The 17,515-nt window shown below is 36.6% G+C and overlaps 2 protein-coding genes across 4 annotated transcripts; one reads left to right on the top strand and one right to left on the bottom strand.

The window, feature by feature from the left end:
- Nucleotides 1-137: 137 nt before the first annotated feature.
- On the bottom strand, nt 138-3,331 carry LOC140036136 (endo-1,4-beta-xylanase 5-like). The gene is made up of 4 exons (XM_072077433.1): nt 3,260-3,331; nt 2,155-2,253; nt 840-1,619; nt 138-506 (listed from the first exon to the last, which is right to left on the bottom strand). Exons 1-4 carry the CDS (start codon nt 3,314-3,316, stop codon nt 138-140), a joined length of 1,305 nt encoding a protein of 434 aa, XP_071933534.1. The 5' UTR covers nt 3,317-3,331.
- Nucleotides 3,332-9,547: 6,216 nt separating this feature from the next.
- LOC140036783 (DNA polymerase kappa-like) lies at nt 9,548-16,940 on the top strand. Of its 3 annotated transcripts, none has more exons than XM_072079526.1 (16): nt 9,548-9,740; nt 9,964-10,136; nt 10,328-10,501; nt 10,610-10,733; nt 10,825-10,925; nt 11,063-11,149; nt 11,832-11,927; nt 12,070-12,190; nt 12,281-12,409; nt 13,179-13,270; nt 13,567-13,678; nt 13,986-14,317; nt 14,548-14,882; nt 15,164-15,341; nt 15,513-16,437; nt 16,537-16,940. In XM_072079526.1, exons 1-14 carry the CDS (start codon nt 9,626-9,628, stop codon nt 15,285-15,287), a joined length of 2,115 nt encoding a protein of 704 aa, XP_071935627.1. In that variant the 5' UTR covers nt 9,548-9,625; the 3' UTR covers nt 15,288-15,341; nt 15,513-16,437; nt 16,537-16,940. The 3 variants fall into 3 exon arrangements, with proteins under 3 accessions (XP_071935627.1, XP_071935625.1, XP_071935626.1); XM_072079524.1 differs by having other exon boundaries at nt 15,122-15,341; XM_072079525.1 differs by lacking the exon at nt 9,548-9,740 and having other exon boundaries at nt 9,998-10,136; nt 10,328-10,448; nt 15,122-15,341.
- The last annotated feature ends 575 nt before the right edge of the window (nt 16,941-17,515 follow it).

Genomic DNA, 17,515 nt, shown 5'->3' with positions numbered 1-17,515 from the left:
GCCTGATACTGTAGGTTCGGCGAATTCTTCGACAGATTAGAAGATAATCATCCACTATTGTTCAAAATTTCTCCCTACATAAATGTATTGCTTTAACCTTGGCGAACAAGTCACTAGTTCAGCGTGAATTTCTTAATTCAAGAAAAGCTGATGGAGGAGAACTTGACATCCAAAGTTTCCTGGTTTGTTGTTGGAGCCACATTAAATTTCATTCCCACTGAGGAGGATGAACTCGTCATAGCTGGATGACTTATTATAGCTTCATAATCTCCATGATAAAGTGAAGTCTCAAAATGGCCCTCATCGTCTGTAGTGCCTATCAAATCCTCATGCTTCAATTCCTTGATGATCTTGTCAACAACGTCCCCTGTTGGAAGGTTTCTGAAGTTATTGTCCGTCAAACACATTCTATAACATCCCTGAGGAGACCATGCAGCCCAGATTAGTAGCCCTTGAATGGCTGGATGTCCCCGAACCTCCCTTATTATTTGATCCAAGTACGTGGCCTGCCCCAAATAATACTAAGTAATTAAGAGAAGTCCTGTCTCAAGTTACAAATTCTAATCTTTAATCATGTCATGTGCACTCTGACTAAATTTACCTCTATCAGTTTAAGATGTGTAATAAAGAATTTGATGAAATGAAAAGACTTATTAGATGACATGGTTCTATCGCCGAATACGTCAGTAGATATATGCACACAATTTCATTATTCTGACATTGTCTTAGTACGAGGCTTATCTCTTCAACGCTTCTTGCTGAATGCATGTTCACCATCCACATCCAACCAAATTGGCCGAAAAAAAAAAAAAACAGATAAGAAAGACTATAAACTTTACCTGATTGGGCTGGCTAGAGACATCCAATTCCGTAACCCAAATAGGTAATTTTGTGGAAGCAAGCAAATCAATTGAAGTCCTTACATAAGCTAGGTCCGGAGCACCGAAGTGTCCCTCGAGTCCAATTCCAAGCGGTCCCTGGTAACCCTGTGACCGAATTTCTTTAATTTTTGCCAGATACTTTGGAGGACTCGATGTTTGGTCATCTTTCTTCTCAATTGTATTGTAGTCATTTAAGAAGGGAATTGCCTTTCCATCAATCTGATTAGCCTGTCCATAAAACACAGATGATGCAGTTTCCCCCAGCTTACTCTCAAAGAAATTGTGGTGTATATTTTCATTAACCACGTCCCAGTGAATGAGCTGTCCCTTGTATCTTGTGACTATAGAATTTACTCTTTTAGTGGCCGCTGCTTCTAGATCACCTGGGGAAAGGGCTTGAACCCATGATGGATTATACTGAGGATCGTCCCACAACACGTTGTGGCCACGGACTACAGCCCCGTTCATCGTGGCAAACCGTAGCAGGGTATCAGCGACTGAGTAGTCTTCTTTACCAGGAGACGTTTCAGTGCTGTACCACTTCATTTCATTTTCAAACACTGTTAACCTAAATCTCGACGTAAACCAACTTTTGTATGCTGGATTTGGCAGGATGTTCTTGTTAATCGCGCAACCAAATGGAAAGTTGCCTATCAGCTGTCGTATGGATATGCTTGCATTGGCTAATGGCCGACCTTGAGGATCCACTGCCCGGAATATCACCTTGCTCTTGCGTACCTGCACGTTGAAAAAGTTAAATAAAATAAACTTGAAATGGTCATATATTGATGACATAATCCCGACAATCATTTTTTCTCATTTTAATTCTCCGTGTTTCTCATGTGGTATGTAAGCTCTAGGGATGGATCTATGAGCACTGACTTTTTCTTTTTGAGGTAAAACGAATGAATTTTTATTGATTAGGAACTAAAGCTTACACACAGCAGCAGAGAATACCTGTACATTTTAAAGAACAAACCCTATTCATGTACCAAGAAACTGACTTTTACTGAGCTAAAATTCTCTTTGATTCAGAACATTTCAATACTCAAACTTTGTCTACATTATTTACAGTTCAGAAGTGTAAAAAAATTACACCATTTCAAGTGATGTTAATTTTGTCTTTTCTTAACAAAAATTAAACATTCAAATGCACACTAAATATTAATTAATTGCTCGCGCAACATGATGAAGTTATATATACATTTTATGACATGCGACCTTTCGACAATTTGAACTTTAAATTTGTGTGAACCAAATTTAGTTGGTTTACCTTCTCAATGGTTTGATCTTGGTGAGCTTTCCATTCATCTTCACTGAATGGTTGCAATGAAATGCTATCCACCCACAGCTCAACGGTTGCATTTTCACTCTGGATAACCCGTAGCAAGAAAACCAAATAGTACGAATTAGACCCGTAATTTATATTTGCCAAACCTTTTGTGTATGGACGGCACAAAATATAATTAATTGTCCAATCGTAAAAAGATAGAAGTTTTTACAAGAATTGATAACTATGAGTAGAGGTGTCAAAATGGGTGACTTGGGCAGGTTTGGATTGGATAAAATGGGTAATGGGTATAAGTGAGTCAACCCATTTATACTCATTTAATTAGATGGGTATAAATGAGTAAGTCAAAAAATGAATTGGGTAACCCAATTACCCATTTATAACCCATTTATTTTAACTTTTTGTAAACTCATTTAAATTCATTTTTGCAAACTAAATTATCAATTTATACCGCTCTTTGCACCTTTAAATATTTACTTATAATGCTCAATAAGCCTAATTACCAATTTTTTTCACATCCATACTCTATGTCGCAAAATTACATATTATTTAATAATTGAATAATAAGAATATAAAATTTTGAACTAAGTACTATGAAATTTAATATAAAAACTTAATCCAAAAATTTTGAACCCCTAACATTTTTTTCATATATAAATTTAAAATTTCATTTTGGAAAGATAAGAAAAGAGGCTAAAACTTATCATAAATTGGTAATGCTGAAAAATGAGCAAGTTAACAAACTAAGAGAAAATAAAATGATAAGATAAAATCAACAAATAATAATAATATTGAAACAAAAGTAGTTAACATCATGACAAAATGAAAAATTTGAAAAAAAAAATGGGTGGGGAAGAGACGAGACTTGGGGAAGAAAATTTTAAATGGGTTAATTGGGTTTGATGGGTTATTCAATAATACCCATTTATTAAATGAGTATTATTGGATAACCCATTTATATCCATATACAAAAATTTAAGATACTCATACACATCTATTCATGAGCAGATATGGATAAATTTAGTTAAATGGGTTGGTTTGCCACCTGTAACTATGAACATATGACAAAAAAAAAAAAAAGACATACACGAAAATGGAGTTGGGCAGGGCCAGAGGCATTCACAACTAGACCGCCCTTAAGCATAGACCAACAGCCAGATTGCGCAAAAACTGTGCCAGCATTTTTAATGCCGGTAGATGTTTTGAATGCTGCTGTTATTGGAGAGTTTCCCTCGCTAATCCGTAGCCAAGCTGCAATAGATGAACGGAATATGCTAATAAGAACCATGTTTTCAAGAATCATATGGGACAAATACGAGTTAATTGGAAATGGGATAAGAATTAATCATCCTCATCGCACGAATTTATTAGAATAAATTACCGGAAATAACGTAGAAAGTTCCCTTTCTCAAGAAAAAGGTCTGCGATGGACTGTCGTGCAATGCATTTCGATCAGAAGCAGCAATGAACTTGTTGCCATCTTTTGAAATCCTTAGTTCTAATTTTGCATCTCCAAACTTGGACCAGCCGTTTAAACCTTCACTTATGTCCGGGTTTAGAACAATTCCGCCACCATATTGAGGTTGAAGGGGATTCGTCAAACACTGGAAAATTGATGCGTTCATTGTCAAAGATAGTATATTGATTTACATTCGGAGAAATCAATTCATGTACAAAAAACAGCGCTCAAGTCACAATAACTACAGTCAAAAACTTGCCTCTGAACTGAAACTGTAATCATAATCGAGTCCATTAACTTCAATCCCTGCAAAACATACCCAAGAAAGAGGGAGGGATCACACACACACACAAAACCTAAAAGCATTACTGGCTAGACTTCAACCTAAAATCTGCACGACCTCCAATAGTGATTCGACTCTTTTTTCAATCTTTTAATGCTTTATATTGGCTCAGATCCTATGAGTTTGGCTATTCAGATTATGAGTCTGATAGTGCAGAGATGATAGAGAGCAGGGTTCAAGACAAGCTCTATCGGCTGCCATTTCCAGAACCGTGGATCATTACCGTGTGCGATCCTTTTTTGACAACTAGGACCAGGACATAATAATAACAACAATAATAATTATAATAAACAAAAAGCTACGATAGCTCCTCAAAGCAGCTACCAATGATGATGAATCTAATATGAACTCAATTGAGGATGAGGATTTTGCAATTAATGGTCACTCGAGATATCAAATGTTTATATATGAAGTACAGAAGAAATTCCTGCATCAATTGAGCCTTTTAGAGGTCAGTTATGAAATTTATTCTATTACTACATCTGATAGTCTTGTTGCATATCCAATTCTAATAAGGATTTATTAAGCAAGATGAGGGAAATTAGCATTCGGATACATAGGGTGGTCATGTCCCGTCCCTTCTCTAGTCACTCCTTTTCTTCTTTTCTCTAAATGAAAGTACAGGCTCTCAATACGGAAGTGCAATGGAAACAAACCTGAAGAAACAAGATCACACAACAGCCATAGGAGCACATGCTTGTAAAGCTTCAAAGTCGTCATGGTGATTTTAGCGTGTGATGCTACAAGACAAAGTTAAAGTAGGCAGAAAAATACATAATCATTTATATTCAGTGAGTGAAGATATCGGTAATGTGAAAAACATATTGTTTGTACCAGGACTGGATTATAACACAAAGTTAATGCTTTAGTTTCTTTCACAGTTGTAACACGTCTATACGTACATAGCCAATGCTCAATATATAGAAGGTTTCTAATTTCCCTGTACATGCGCTTCACCTTGCAAGGCTGTTTGCTGTATAGGCTCAACTTTGTCCTTTAATTTAAAGAGTTACTCCAGATTGATTACCAATAGCATTATTTTGAATCGTGAATTTGGTTCGTGGAAATTGCAATATTGCACGACGAAAGATTGGTCCTCAATATTACTTGCCTAGAATGAATCATTTTATGATCCTGCTTCCTATTTACAACAGTTATTTTATGGTTATCACTTGATTAGTGGGATATCCTAGAATTAATGGTCCCAATATTTCTTTGGTAGCTGCATGCATGATTACCATTTTGGTTAACAACCACCTATATACAGGTTCAGAAAAGTTTTATACAGTTCAAAAAGTTTACTATATATTGTCAAGAGAATCTCCTATTGAAATTAATATATTACCTTTAATCTGGTACAAAAGCGTTCAGATTTTTTCCATAAGGAGCTTATTACGTTGTTTTACATTAATAATTGAGAATTAAGAAAGGAGTTGGGCATGGAGTTGGGCTGTTGGGAAATAGGGAAAGCTTGGACTCACACATATGCATATTGAATTCTGATGTGCAAATTTTTTCTTTTGATGCGCAGTTAATATAAGAGCTTCGTTTACAAATTTACTAACTACATTTAAATTGAAAGGTGGCATAAGCCAGCTTTGTCGAGTCATAAGACGGAGTTTTTATGCTCAACGTTTCTTACATTCCCTTCAGAGATTTAAGTTTTTATGCTGTTCGAGGTTTCCAAAGGGCAGCTACCTGATTATGAGAAGCGGTAATTTTTCCTTCTAGGGTTGTGATGGTGGACCAACAGAGTAAATTCGCAAATTCAGGTGGTTGTTAGAAGGAGTTTTCGAGTTGTTAAACTCTGATCGGATAGTGAATCGGCTAAATTATTAGATCAGGAGTCAACTCATCGAATCATTTAAATCGTTCTCATAAATTTGTTGACGTCACCATGATGTCAAAATTATTTTACATTTTTATAAGTTTTAGAAATATTAAAATTAAAGTTCTTGGTTACATTCAGTCAATCATACATAATGTTCCAAAAATATTACGCTTTAAATAGAAAATACACCTAAAAATTATGCATGAAAATGTGAATTTATGTTTACAATATGTCCATTTTCTAAAACTACTTGAAAAACTAAATTAAAACAAATCATACCTAATTTGATATTTTTTTTTTGTTGAGAATATCGCTTTATAATGCAAGTTAGAATCATTGATGAGAAATTGATAAGATGATAGGGATGGAAACTTCTTAATTTAGATATCATTTAGGAAAGCAAGTGATTTAAGTGTTTACACAAAGTGGGTGGCATTTTCTTATTCCTATTAATGAATGAAAGTTTTACAATTTTGGTAATTCAAATTATGTTTGGAGAAAATAAGAAAAAAAATTTTGTGAACCGGATCAAGCAATCGAATCAGGTTAGTATTGCCTAATTTTTTATGGTTTGAATGGTTTTTGACCAAAACGATTTTGTGCTACTAACCAATTCGAGAAAAAGGTCAATTCATGGTTGGACCAACCGATTCGATCTGGCTCTAACAACACTTCATTGCATTTGCATTCAGCAAATACATTTTTCACCTTTTGAGAAAAGGTTAGAAAACTGCCATCCTTTATGAATTTCTTTAAAAAATCAATTTTCGAGAATTTACTGTGGACGAATACTCGTCATATTTTAGGTGTAAAATTTTTTTGAGTTCCTTGAGCTTCTGCATACTGATTCATCTTTGATTAAGAAGATAACAGTCATTGTGAAGAATTCTTATCTACTTGGGACTACGGGTGATAAACATACATTTGCTCTAGTTCTTTTACAATAATGCAAATGTTAAGTTAATTTTACCTCTAGTTTTATTACAGATAAAACGTGCTCTTTTGTGTGAACTTTGTAAAGTTGGCATATGGTTCTTCTTAATTTAGTTTTTGCTCGTTTTATTTTTCCTTATCATCCATGCACACTTCATCATTGAAATAAAATTTTTTTTTTACACATACAAGGATCACAAATAAGTGGAGAAGGATCTTCCACTGTACAGGTAGTAATTAATTGACCAAAATGCAGATTTAGGTAAAGAGCAGAACTGTTATAGTAGTTTGAGATTTTTTACACGATCGATTGTTGCAAATCCCTTTGCTAGAAAGAGAGGAATATTGCAGCTTCAGAAATAAATATATATACATTATTATTATCATTTTTTTTCAACTCCAGTAAATGACTTTTGTTGAAATAATTAAATCTAATCTCAGATTAACCTCCAAAAGCCGCAACTCTTGAAGACAACCCAGGAACTTAACTATCCAATCCAAACCTCTCCCAGAACTGACGTGGGACTACTAAACTAGGACTGTGGGACTACTAAATATACATTACTACTATCACGCTGTAAATTTTTCTTACTGGCTATTTAATGCAGCGTACATCTTTAGGAACTGTTAAGCTAAAATGAAAAGCGAAAGATAGGCGGATGTAAAATGGGCCACACAATGGGCTTCAGTTTCTTGTATGGACTTCAGAATGTTCTACCAAGACCAAGAATAAGCTCAGACACTCCTACAGGCCCAAATGTTCTACGAAATTTAACACCCGCTCAATTCTGTTGGTTTTTTCGCGGCTTTGGCCCTTCCCCTTCCTTCTCTTCCCAACCAATTTTCGTTTCAGATTCTCTCTGTCTCTCTGTAAAATGGCCGAAATTTCGAAGAGAACCAAAAGCTCAGAGGTCTCAGTCTCGGATGACCGATCTTCTCAGCTTAAGCCATTGGGCATCCTATCACGCTTTCTATACTGACGCCAACGCGGGTTCCAATTTATTGTTGGATCAATTGCTGCTTTTGATTTTCATGAGGTTCAAAACTTCATACTTTGGATTCTAAAACCTAAGAGTCGTAGGAAAAATAGCCAAAACAATGTTAACTAAAGTTAATAAAATGAAACTTGAGTAGTGCTTAATAACATTATTCTAAGAAATTATTTTAGGAGGTTGAAATGTTTTCCTAAGATTAAAACAAGCTTTCTTCTTATTATAAACAAGAAGAATTAGAACTGGCAATGTCAGCTCACTGGAGTGTCAGGAAGGTTTCCACTGTAAACTCGATGCAGGGGATGCAAATTCATCAATTTGTACTGAAACGGACCAACTTAAATTCCCTCTTATACGCGCGAGGTTACACTAGTTACCAATCTAATACAAATCCAATAAAAAATAAAGTATTATAAAATGATGAGAAGTCTATTTGATTTTTCAATGTGGGACAAAATCTCTTGAAATATTCCTTTATTAACAACAGGAGTTTGTTGTCTCATAATATAATTTAGATTTTGATGTGGGAATTTTGTGATAAGGACCTACGCGTGTGAATTTTGGGCTGAAATTTGAAGGTATGGAAGGGGTGGATAAGGAAAGAATGCGGGCAATAGTTACGAGATGGAGTAAAGGTTCCAAATATTTTGAGAATGAGGAAACAAAGGAGGCTCGTATGAAGCAGAAAATGGAAAACATGCGTGCCCGTTGCACTAAGCTCAGTGCTGCTGATTTGTCCCACTGTCACAGGGTAGAGTTTAAAAAGATTGGTACTTTTAGGAACAGAGTTAAATTAACTCTTGATCATGTTCAAAGTAAAAACGCATCAAAAGTTCATTATGTAATCCGGCACTACAAGGCCAGCTTATGGCTGTTGATAGCATGTCTATGATCTCTACAGGCAATAATGAGGTTTGATTGGGTGTGCTGTTTGGATTTAGGTTGTAATTTGATCTGGCCCCGAGGATTCTATTTTCGATCACCGTTTTTGGTCTGGTGAGTCTATTTTTCTGGTAACAGGCAAGGAAATTTGGTGTATGGGCTGCTTTGCCTGGATTTATGGTATCTAAATTAAGTCCTTTTATGTTCCTGATGACTTAAAGAAATACCATAACAGTGAACTAACAAGAAAAGTCTGTACTGTGGCCTTAATATGGCTTTGATTCATTGATGCACCGGTCATCTTTTTCTGCTGACCCTATAATATTCACACGCGTTCGAGAATGTAACACATATATATATTTATGCATCTAGTCGGTGAAAATGTTGTCAAAGATTAGTGTAAGCTTGTAATGTTTTGATGTACTATCTTTTTACTGAGTTAGTGTATGCCAACATTTATATAAACTGATAGTGTATATATTATCACTATTAGATTCATGATATGTGTATAAAAGTTAAATTTCAAATTTAAGTTTCGCATAGTTATCATTCATCCAATACTGATGGTGTATACACTGTCAATGTAGAAAAGATTAATCCATATATAAAACAAAAAAGTGATTAAAAAATACGTTCAAAAAAAAAAATATATATATATATATTTGTAAAAATTTACAATCCAAAACAAGCCCATTAACACCGTTGATTGTCGTAAATGCTTATACTAAAGGGAGAGAAAGACCGCAGCATCGCGCTGCAAATTTTTCATAGATGCGTAATGAAAAGCAGAAGATAGGCCGATATAAAATGGGCCATATGACGGGCTTCAGTTTTGGACCGGACTTCTAATATTTCCAACTACAGCGACAAGGCAGCGAGACAGCGCCCAGGCCCAAACGTTCCAATAAAATTAAAACTTCACCGTTTTGTTCATTTTTTCGCGGTTTCGGCCATTCCCCTTCCTTTCCGTCCCTTCCCCACCAATTTTCGTCTCTCATTCTCTCTCTCTCTAAATGGCCGAAATCTCAAAGAGCAGCGAAAGCTCACTGGTCTCAGCCTCGGATGCCTGCTGTTCTGAGCTTAAGCCATGGGAATCCTATCACACTGTCTACACTAACGCCAAAGCAGGTTCCAATTTATTGTTACATCAATTGCTCCTTTTTTTTTTTAAAAAAAAAAAAAATTTCGTGAGGTTTAAAAATTGGTACTTCAGATTCTAAATTCTGAAAGTTTTTTCTCTTATGCAATTTGAATTTTGAAGTGTGGATTTTATGATATAAGGACCTATGTGTGCCCAACTGATTTCGTAGTGAATGTGCTCATGCCATGAATTTTGGGCTAAAATTTGTAGGTATGGAAGGGGTGGATAAGGAAAGAGTGCAGAGAATAGTTTACGAGATGAGTAAAGGTTCTAAATATTTTGAGAATGAGGAAAGAAAGGAGGCTTGTATGATGCAGAAAATCGAAAACATGCGCTCCCGTTCCGCTAAGCTCACTGCTGCTGATTTGTCTCACTATCAGAAGGTAGCGTGTAAAAAGATTGAACTTTTAGAAACAAATTTCAATTAACTCTTGATCATGTTCAAAGTGAAAACGCAACAAAAGTGTGTTTTTTTTTTGTTTTTTGTTTTTTTGGGTGTTTGGATTGGGGGAGGGGGAGGGGGGGGGGGAAGAGGTGGATGTTACTTAGAATGTGCCTGTTTGGCAACGTACAGGTTGCTGATAAGAAGATTTTAGAGCTGGAAGCGCATCGTGATTTATCGAGGATTTGGCTGCACGTAGATATGGATGCTTTTTATGCTGCTGTTGAGACATTATGTAATCCGGCACTACAAGGCAAGCCCATGGCTGTTGGTAGCATGTCTATGATCTCGACAGCCAATTACGAGGTTTGATTGGCTGTGCTATTTTCATTTAGGCAGTAATTTGATCTGGGACCATGAATTCTATTTTTGATCAGAATTTTTGGTTTGATGAGTTTAGTTTTCTCGTAACAGGCAAGGAAATTTGGTGTACGAGCTGCTATGCCTGGATTTATAGCACGTAAATTGTGTCCTCAATTGATTTTTGTTCCTGTTGACTTCAAGAAATATACCCATTATAGTGAATTAACAAGAAAAGGTCTGGTACTGTGGCCTTAAGATGGCTTTGATTCATTGATGCACCATTCATCTTTATCTGCTGACCCTATAAATTCACCTCTTGACCTTAGTTTTCTATGAATATGATCCCACCTTTTTGGGTGCAAGTTTGGATGAGGCATACCTGGATATAACAAATGTCTGCCAAGAAAGAGGCGTAACCGGTGCAGAGGTATGTTAGTGCGTGTCTTGATATTCTCAAGCGCTCTGTCCTTGCTGTCTCTTGGCCATTTGGTTTCACTTCCTTTCATCAATATAGATGCTTTAGTTTGATTATTAACTTTTTCTCTTTTGTTGTGCTTTTGTAAGGTGGCTGAGGAGCTCAGGAAGAATGTCTACAATGAGACGGGCCTTACTTGTAGTGCTGGAGTTGCACCAAATCGCTTACTTGCTAAGGTGTTCTGGACTTAAGAAAGCAAATCACGAGAGATTAATCTGCATATTACATGTTCACACATAATTTGCACATTCATCTGCTATAACTTTTACGAGTCTGGGATTAGATTGTCATGCTCTTAAACTAAACCTGGCAAACTTGTAATACAAGCTTCTAGAGCATATGGTTTTGGCAGGTTGTAAGCAGTTTATATACACTTCAGACAACAGTTTTGTGGAAGAATTTTTGCATAGTGCAAAGATCTTCGGGGATACGTTGTTGGAGGTTGATTTTGTTTGTTTGAATCATGATTAGCTTTTAGATTTTTAATTGAGCAACATATCAGCAAGGTTTAATGCCAAAGCATCTGCCAAGCTCCACTTTAAGAAGTTCTTCTTCCCCTTTTTTCCTTGTACTGATTCTTTGAGGTTGTATAGGCAATTGCACCTTATACGTGAGCTACAGTTCCATGTTGTTTGCTAAAGAGTTTATTGTAGATTTTTGCTTAGAGAAGTTGTTTGTTTTTTGAGTTTATCCTTGGGAAGGAGGGAGTCGTAAAATTCTAGCCTCTTTCACTATAAATAGGCATTGAAAACAGTTACTTTTACCAAGTTCTCAGATTCAAATCTCCTTTTCCCTTTCTCTATGTCAAATTTGCTTTATAAATATCGTGATATTGCTTTGTTCCTTCTTTTTCACCAGGTTTGCTCTGATATTAACAAGCCAAATGGTCAATTTGTACTACAGAATGATCGCATGGCTGTCATGACATATATTTCTTCACTTCCTATAAGAAAGGTAAAATTCGGCATTCACTATTTCCCTTTCTCTTTTTGGCTGCTCACAGCATTGATGGGTTAAATTTTTGCCCAAGTTGGCAATGTTATATCTTTTCTGAATTTTGTATTCTCCATCTTATTTGCCCAAATGTCATATGCAGATAGGGGGGATTGGTAAGGTAACTGAACAGATCTTAAAGAATGTCTTTGGAATTACAACATGCGAGGAGATGCTGCAAAAGAGTAGTTTTCTCTGTGCACTTTTCTCCCGCTCTTCATCAGGCATGTTCTTGTTTTGGCTTATGTTATGATTTTTCTTGAGCATTCTGCATCAAGTTCACATGTACTAATGTTTTTGCCTCCTAATTGCAGACTTTTTCTTCTCAGTTGCTCTGGGACTTGGGGGAACCGATACCCCTCAAATTAGGTTTAGGAAAAGCATAAGCAATGAAAGGACATTTTCTGCCACTGGTGATGAGGAATTGCTTCACAAGAAAATAGGTAAATGTTTTATGTGATTTTCAATTCTCTCTTGGTATGCTATCTAAGTGGTGTGTATCCTGTAGGAAGTGAGTGAGGATTTGTTGTCGATTATTTTTCTTTGTAATGGAGCTTAGCGTGGACAGAAACTAATATTTAATCAGACGAAGGTTTACAGACTGGTGAAACTTAAATCAAAGACCATATCACTTAGCTTTTTGGCATCCTCTGCTTATGTTTGTGCATTGACTTCATGGATTTTTTTTCTTATTTGACTATATTGTGAAACGTTTATTGACTGGGCTTCAGGACATGCTTGGATGTTTGATACATAAACATCAAGAATTGATTTGAACATTTATAAATTTTTATCTCTTTTATGCCTACCAATTTATCACTATTTTATTCTCTTGATGGAAGTTAAAGAATTTCGAGTGCATTTCAAGGCATTGATGACCTGCATAGGGACACTGCTTGTCTCTCTCTCTCTCTCTCCCCACATGTTCTAGATGCTAACAGACATTATGAATCCTAAAAACTGACTGCAATTGCCTTCTCACAATTTGCTTTTAGCTGCATGTTTTGGTAGAATGCTTTTTCCTTTTTTTTATTGGACATCTAGATTACTTTATTTTCACTTGTAGATTTTAGAAAGTTAACCGGGGTTTTAGTACATTATCGTTGTGTTCCTTGAAATTAATGCTTATCCTGTTGCTTTCACTGCCTTTTCTTTTCAAAACCCTTTTATCACTTGATCGTCATTCAACTACTCCTCAACTTGTCATTGCAGTGGATCTTGCTGAAATGCTTTCTGCTGACATGAGAAAAGAGGGCATTAGTGGAAAAACATTGACGTTAAAGTTGAAAACTGCATCCTTTGAGGTACTTCTGCAGCAATGTCAAAAGCTCGGGCCTTGTATTAGAATGTTGCAGTAGCCAGCCTTCTACAAGCTGGAAGCTGACTATCGTTGCTGCTTTCCTATTTACGTCTTCACCCTAATTCTTTTTTTTCCCCTTTTTTGCAATGCTTCTGTCGTTTTATGCAGTCTATATATCTCTGCCATCTTGAAAAGATTTGTTTTTTTACTCTCCAAACTGCTTAAAGTAATAACTAGTGGTCCATCACTGTTTATTCAAGGAATCAAATGTCTCACTTGACTGAAAATTTGCAACCCCAGGTCCGGACGCGTGCTGTAACTTTACCAAATTTTATAAGCTCCAGTGAGGATATTTTGAAGCATGCTTCAAAACTATTGAAGGCCGAACTCCCTGTATCTTTGAGACTGATAGGTATGGAAACAATTTCATGGTAGTACTACATATGGTTATACCAAGTGAGGAATTCTCCCTTTATTTTCTTATAATTTGTTTCCTCTCTTCTTGCACTTCCATATACCTTCACTTTCTAAACAAGATGAAGTGATTATGAGATTCTTCACTAGGTATCTATGTGACTCCATCCTCACTTCCTCCTTCCAGCAAAGCATCTTGGTAGTAATGATGCCACCCTATAGGGATACTGCAGATGTGTACATTCATGGAGCCTTTGTTATAATCTAAAGATGATTGACAAGAATTTACTTTTTCTTCTTTGTAGGACTCCGGATGTCTCAGTTCAGTGATGACAAAAATGATGTTCCTTCTGATCCTACACAAAGAACTCTTTCCAACTATGTCATTCCGGGAGGTCCTTCCAGAAGTAATATCAATGACAGCATGCAGTTGGGCTCGGAAATTAGTGATAGTGCTTTTTCTATTGACACAGATGGAGATTTTCCAATTGACAGCCATGAGAGATGTTCTGAATCAGTGGATGCAAGCAGTTATGACCAAATGACCAATGTTCCTGTTGGGAACTGCATCCTGGGGCAGAAGACTGAAGAAGTTTGGAGCAATGTTGAACCTACGACCAATGAGGTGACAGAAAATGTATACTATAGCTTCAGAAATTCAATTTGCTGGTCATGACTTCATTCTCTTATGTGCTGAATCGCAAAGTTAATATACCACCTTTGTAGTCCATGTAGAAAGTAATCTTCATTTGTTGGTTAAAACTTGAAAAATCAAAAGATGAGCAACTTTCCTGGCTTCGCTTTCTGTATCATCCTTGCAGTGCTAATCTTCTATGATGTTTCCTCACAAGATTTATCCTTGCTCAGGATAATGAACCTAGTATAGTAGGGAAATCAGTTAAGCCATTTGCAAATGGAGATTCTCTTCCAGTAAAAAGGGATCCTTTTCTTGGAGGGTTTGATGGAAGCCGTGGACATACATCAGAAAACAGGATCCACCATGAAGATCTTAATGCAGGGTTTTCATCACATCAGAGAGTATCATTTTTCTGGGCGGAGGATTACAAGTGCTCAATATGTGGGGTGGAACTGCCTCCAAGTTTTGTTGAGGAAAGGCAGGAGCATTCGGATTTCCATCTTGCTGAGAGGCTTCAAGAGGAGGAGTCAGGAGACAATGTTATAAGCCTTACGGTTAAGCGGAGGTATCAAGTTTCTCTCCTCTCTGTGACTTTTGCACGACTTATTTAATTTGTTTGGTTTTCTTTACCCCTGCTTGTTGTCCCCCGCTCTCTAACTTGTACCATGATCTCTTTGTCCTACTTAAATCTTTTGTAAGTGGACCGTATAGTATTACACACTATAACCTTACTGTTGTGCTCGATGCTTCTATGATTGACAGTCTCATATATTTTTAAATATATTGAGGTTCTGCTTTTTGCAGTGCCTACTGGAGTTCTGTTCTAAAGAGTTCAATGTGTGCCAGGTTGGTCCAGAGAGAACATACTATCCAGGACAGGAAGACAAGGAAAAAGCAGAAACCATCTCCAACAGGTGGTAAACATGTTCCAATCGATGTCTACTTTGCAAAGACGAGTCAAAATTTCTGATGCTGTATTAGAATAGTCTGTTGAGGGGTTTTACAATACACGCACATAAAAGAGGTAAATGTCTCCTCTCCCACAAGCCACAGCCCAAATGTATCCAGTCGTGTACAGTGTTCCAGAGAAACCAATCATTAGATGCAGTATGTACATATCTTGTAAGCCATGTAATCGTTATTCATAATTACTGAATGGGGTATTTATGATATGCACATTCCGTTCTTTTGCCAGTTTCCTCCTCATAATTATCCGTCAAGGTCACGAATCCATCTGGGAAAATTGAAGAGAAGAAAGGTTGGAATCTTGGAGGCAAGCCACCGATTACAAAAGCATATCACGAGTTTTTGAGATTTTCATGAAAATGGAAAACAGTGAAGCGGAGTTGCAAATTGCATAATCAATAGACATTTAGAGGCGGAAAGTTGGGAAAAACGACGTTGGATCATCGTGCGGTCTGGGTTCAGCGGTTGGTGGTTAATATCTGCCCACGTGGTTTAAAAGCATCCCAAAATCTTCGTCTGCTTGTTTCAGTGGGTAATGGTGGTTACTCCACCAATCTCCCGCCGGTCGGGTGACACAACATCCTTTTGCCTCTCGTTTTCCATTTTTGGCAGCTATGGTTTTAACACACGCTATGAAGAATTTTTCGACTTATATTCCTCATCTGGAAGCACCCACCTTGAGAACCCACTCCATTTCTTTATTCGCTTCATCTCCTAATGCAGCAGTTTCCTCCAAACTCCGTTCAGCTTCCCTCCTCAAAACTGAGAGAGAGGACAATTTTCTTGATGGAGTAAACACCGCCCCTACTGCTGACGCAGCTTTACCAACCATGGCTGACATCATTGAAGCATCAAAAAGGCAAAATCTGGACCTCCACCTCCAAAGTTTAGGACCCTTTTTCAGAATAACGGCTAAAAGCTTGAAAACTGGCAATGAGCTTGGCAGGGCAGAAGGACTGTTGAGGCTGTGGCTAGGAGGAAAGATTCTTCATTTGGACTCCATCAAACTGCGCAGGGAGACCTTGGAGATGGAAAAATCTATTTTTGGGATTGGTTTGTATATTGGAGCAGTTGCAATTAGATATGGATACGATTGTGGCTGTAAGAAAGCTGAGTTACTTGCCATCAATGACACTGATTTATATCATTCCAAGGTTACAGCTGCTGTTTTCAAGAATTTTAATGGTTTTACAAATGAATATATCTAGATGATTTGCTGTCTCTGAACTTGAATTCTTGAATTTTGGCTGCAGCTTGTTAGGTTTTACAAGAGAATTGGGTTCAGGAGTGCGTACGAAGTGACTGGTTCGTCCTTTGGGGATTTAGCGGACATGTTGGTGTGGGGAGGAATTGGGACCAGGATGGATGCTGATATTGAAGAGCTCATGATCAAATGGTGCACCAGATTCAAACCTAAGATCTTAGATTAAAATAGGCTGGCCTTTGATGTTGTTTTGATCAGTAGAAGCAGAGATTGGCTTTGGGAGGAGGATGAAAAGATGGTTTATGCGAAAGAGTCCTAATAACAAATGCGATGCTTTTAAATGGATAGAGAAACAGGCCAGGGTTGAGATCTTTGTCATCTTGTTATGTGGTTCCCATTTTGATTCAGGTTCTTGTGCAGGAAATGAAAAGAGCATTCAAGATTTTAGATTCTCGTCTGTTGAGTTTTCTACTTTTCTGAATAGATGAATGCTGATTGTTAACTCAGCCACGTTTCAATTTTGTAGGAACAATACAATCATTATGCGCAAGCACCCAACGAATTCGATGATAATTGTGAACTGAACTTGAAGCTTGATTTGGTGTCTACATAAAGCCATTGCTTCTTTGGTAAAAGAAAAAACGATAAAAAAAAGTTAATAAATAAATAAATATGTACAAATATACAAAAATAAAAAATGAATAAATATGTACAAAAACATGTAGATAATTTAAAAACCTATTTTAATAAGAGTGGGATGCTATGTTATCCATGCTATGCCAATCTATCATTGCTAGATTTCTTTTTCTTTTTTTTTTTAAATCTACCGACCTTTAATTTTATCGTCAATAAACAATTTATCATTGTCTTTTTTTATTTAAAAAACAAAAAAATTGTCCCTTCCTCTATCAAAAAAAAAAAAATTGGCGGTCCCATTATTTCCTGATTTAGTGAATCTTCTTATCAATCCTGAGCAAATTTTCGAGATTATAGTTTTTGTAATTCTTTTTTTTTTTTCCTCAGTTCAA

Source organism: Coffea arabica, chromosome 2e (assembly GCF_036785885.1).
Source record: "Coffea arabica cultivar ET-39 chromosome 2e, Coffea Arabica ET-39 HiFi, whole genome shotgun sequence".
In the NCBI taxonomy this organism is placed as follows: Eukaryota; Viridiplantae; Streptophyta; class Magnoliopsida; order Gentianales; family Rubiaceae; genus Coffea; species Coffea arabica.
The sequence above is the reverse complement of the archived record's forward strand: the minus strand, read 5'-3'. Positions and strand labels throughout refer to the sequence as shown.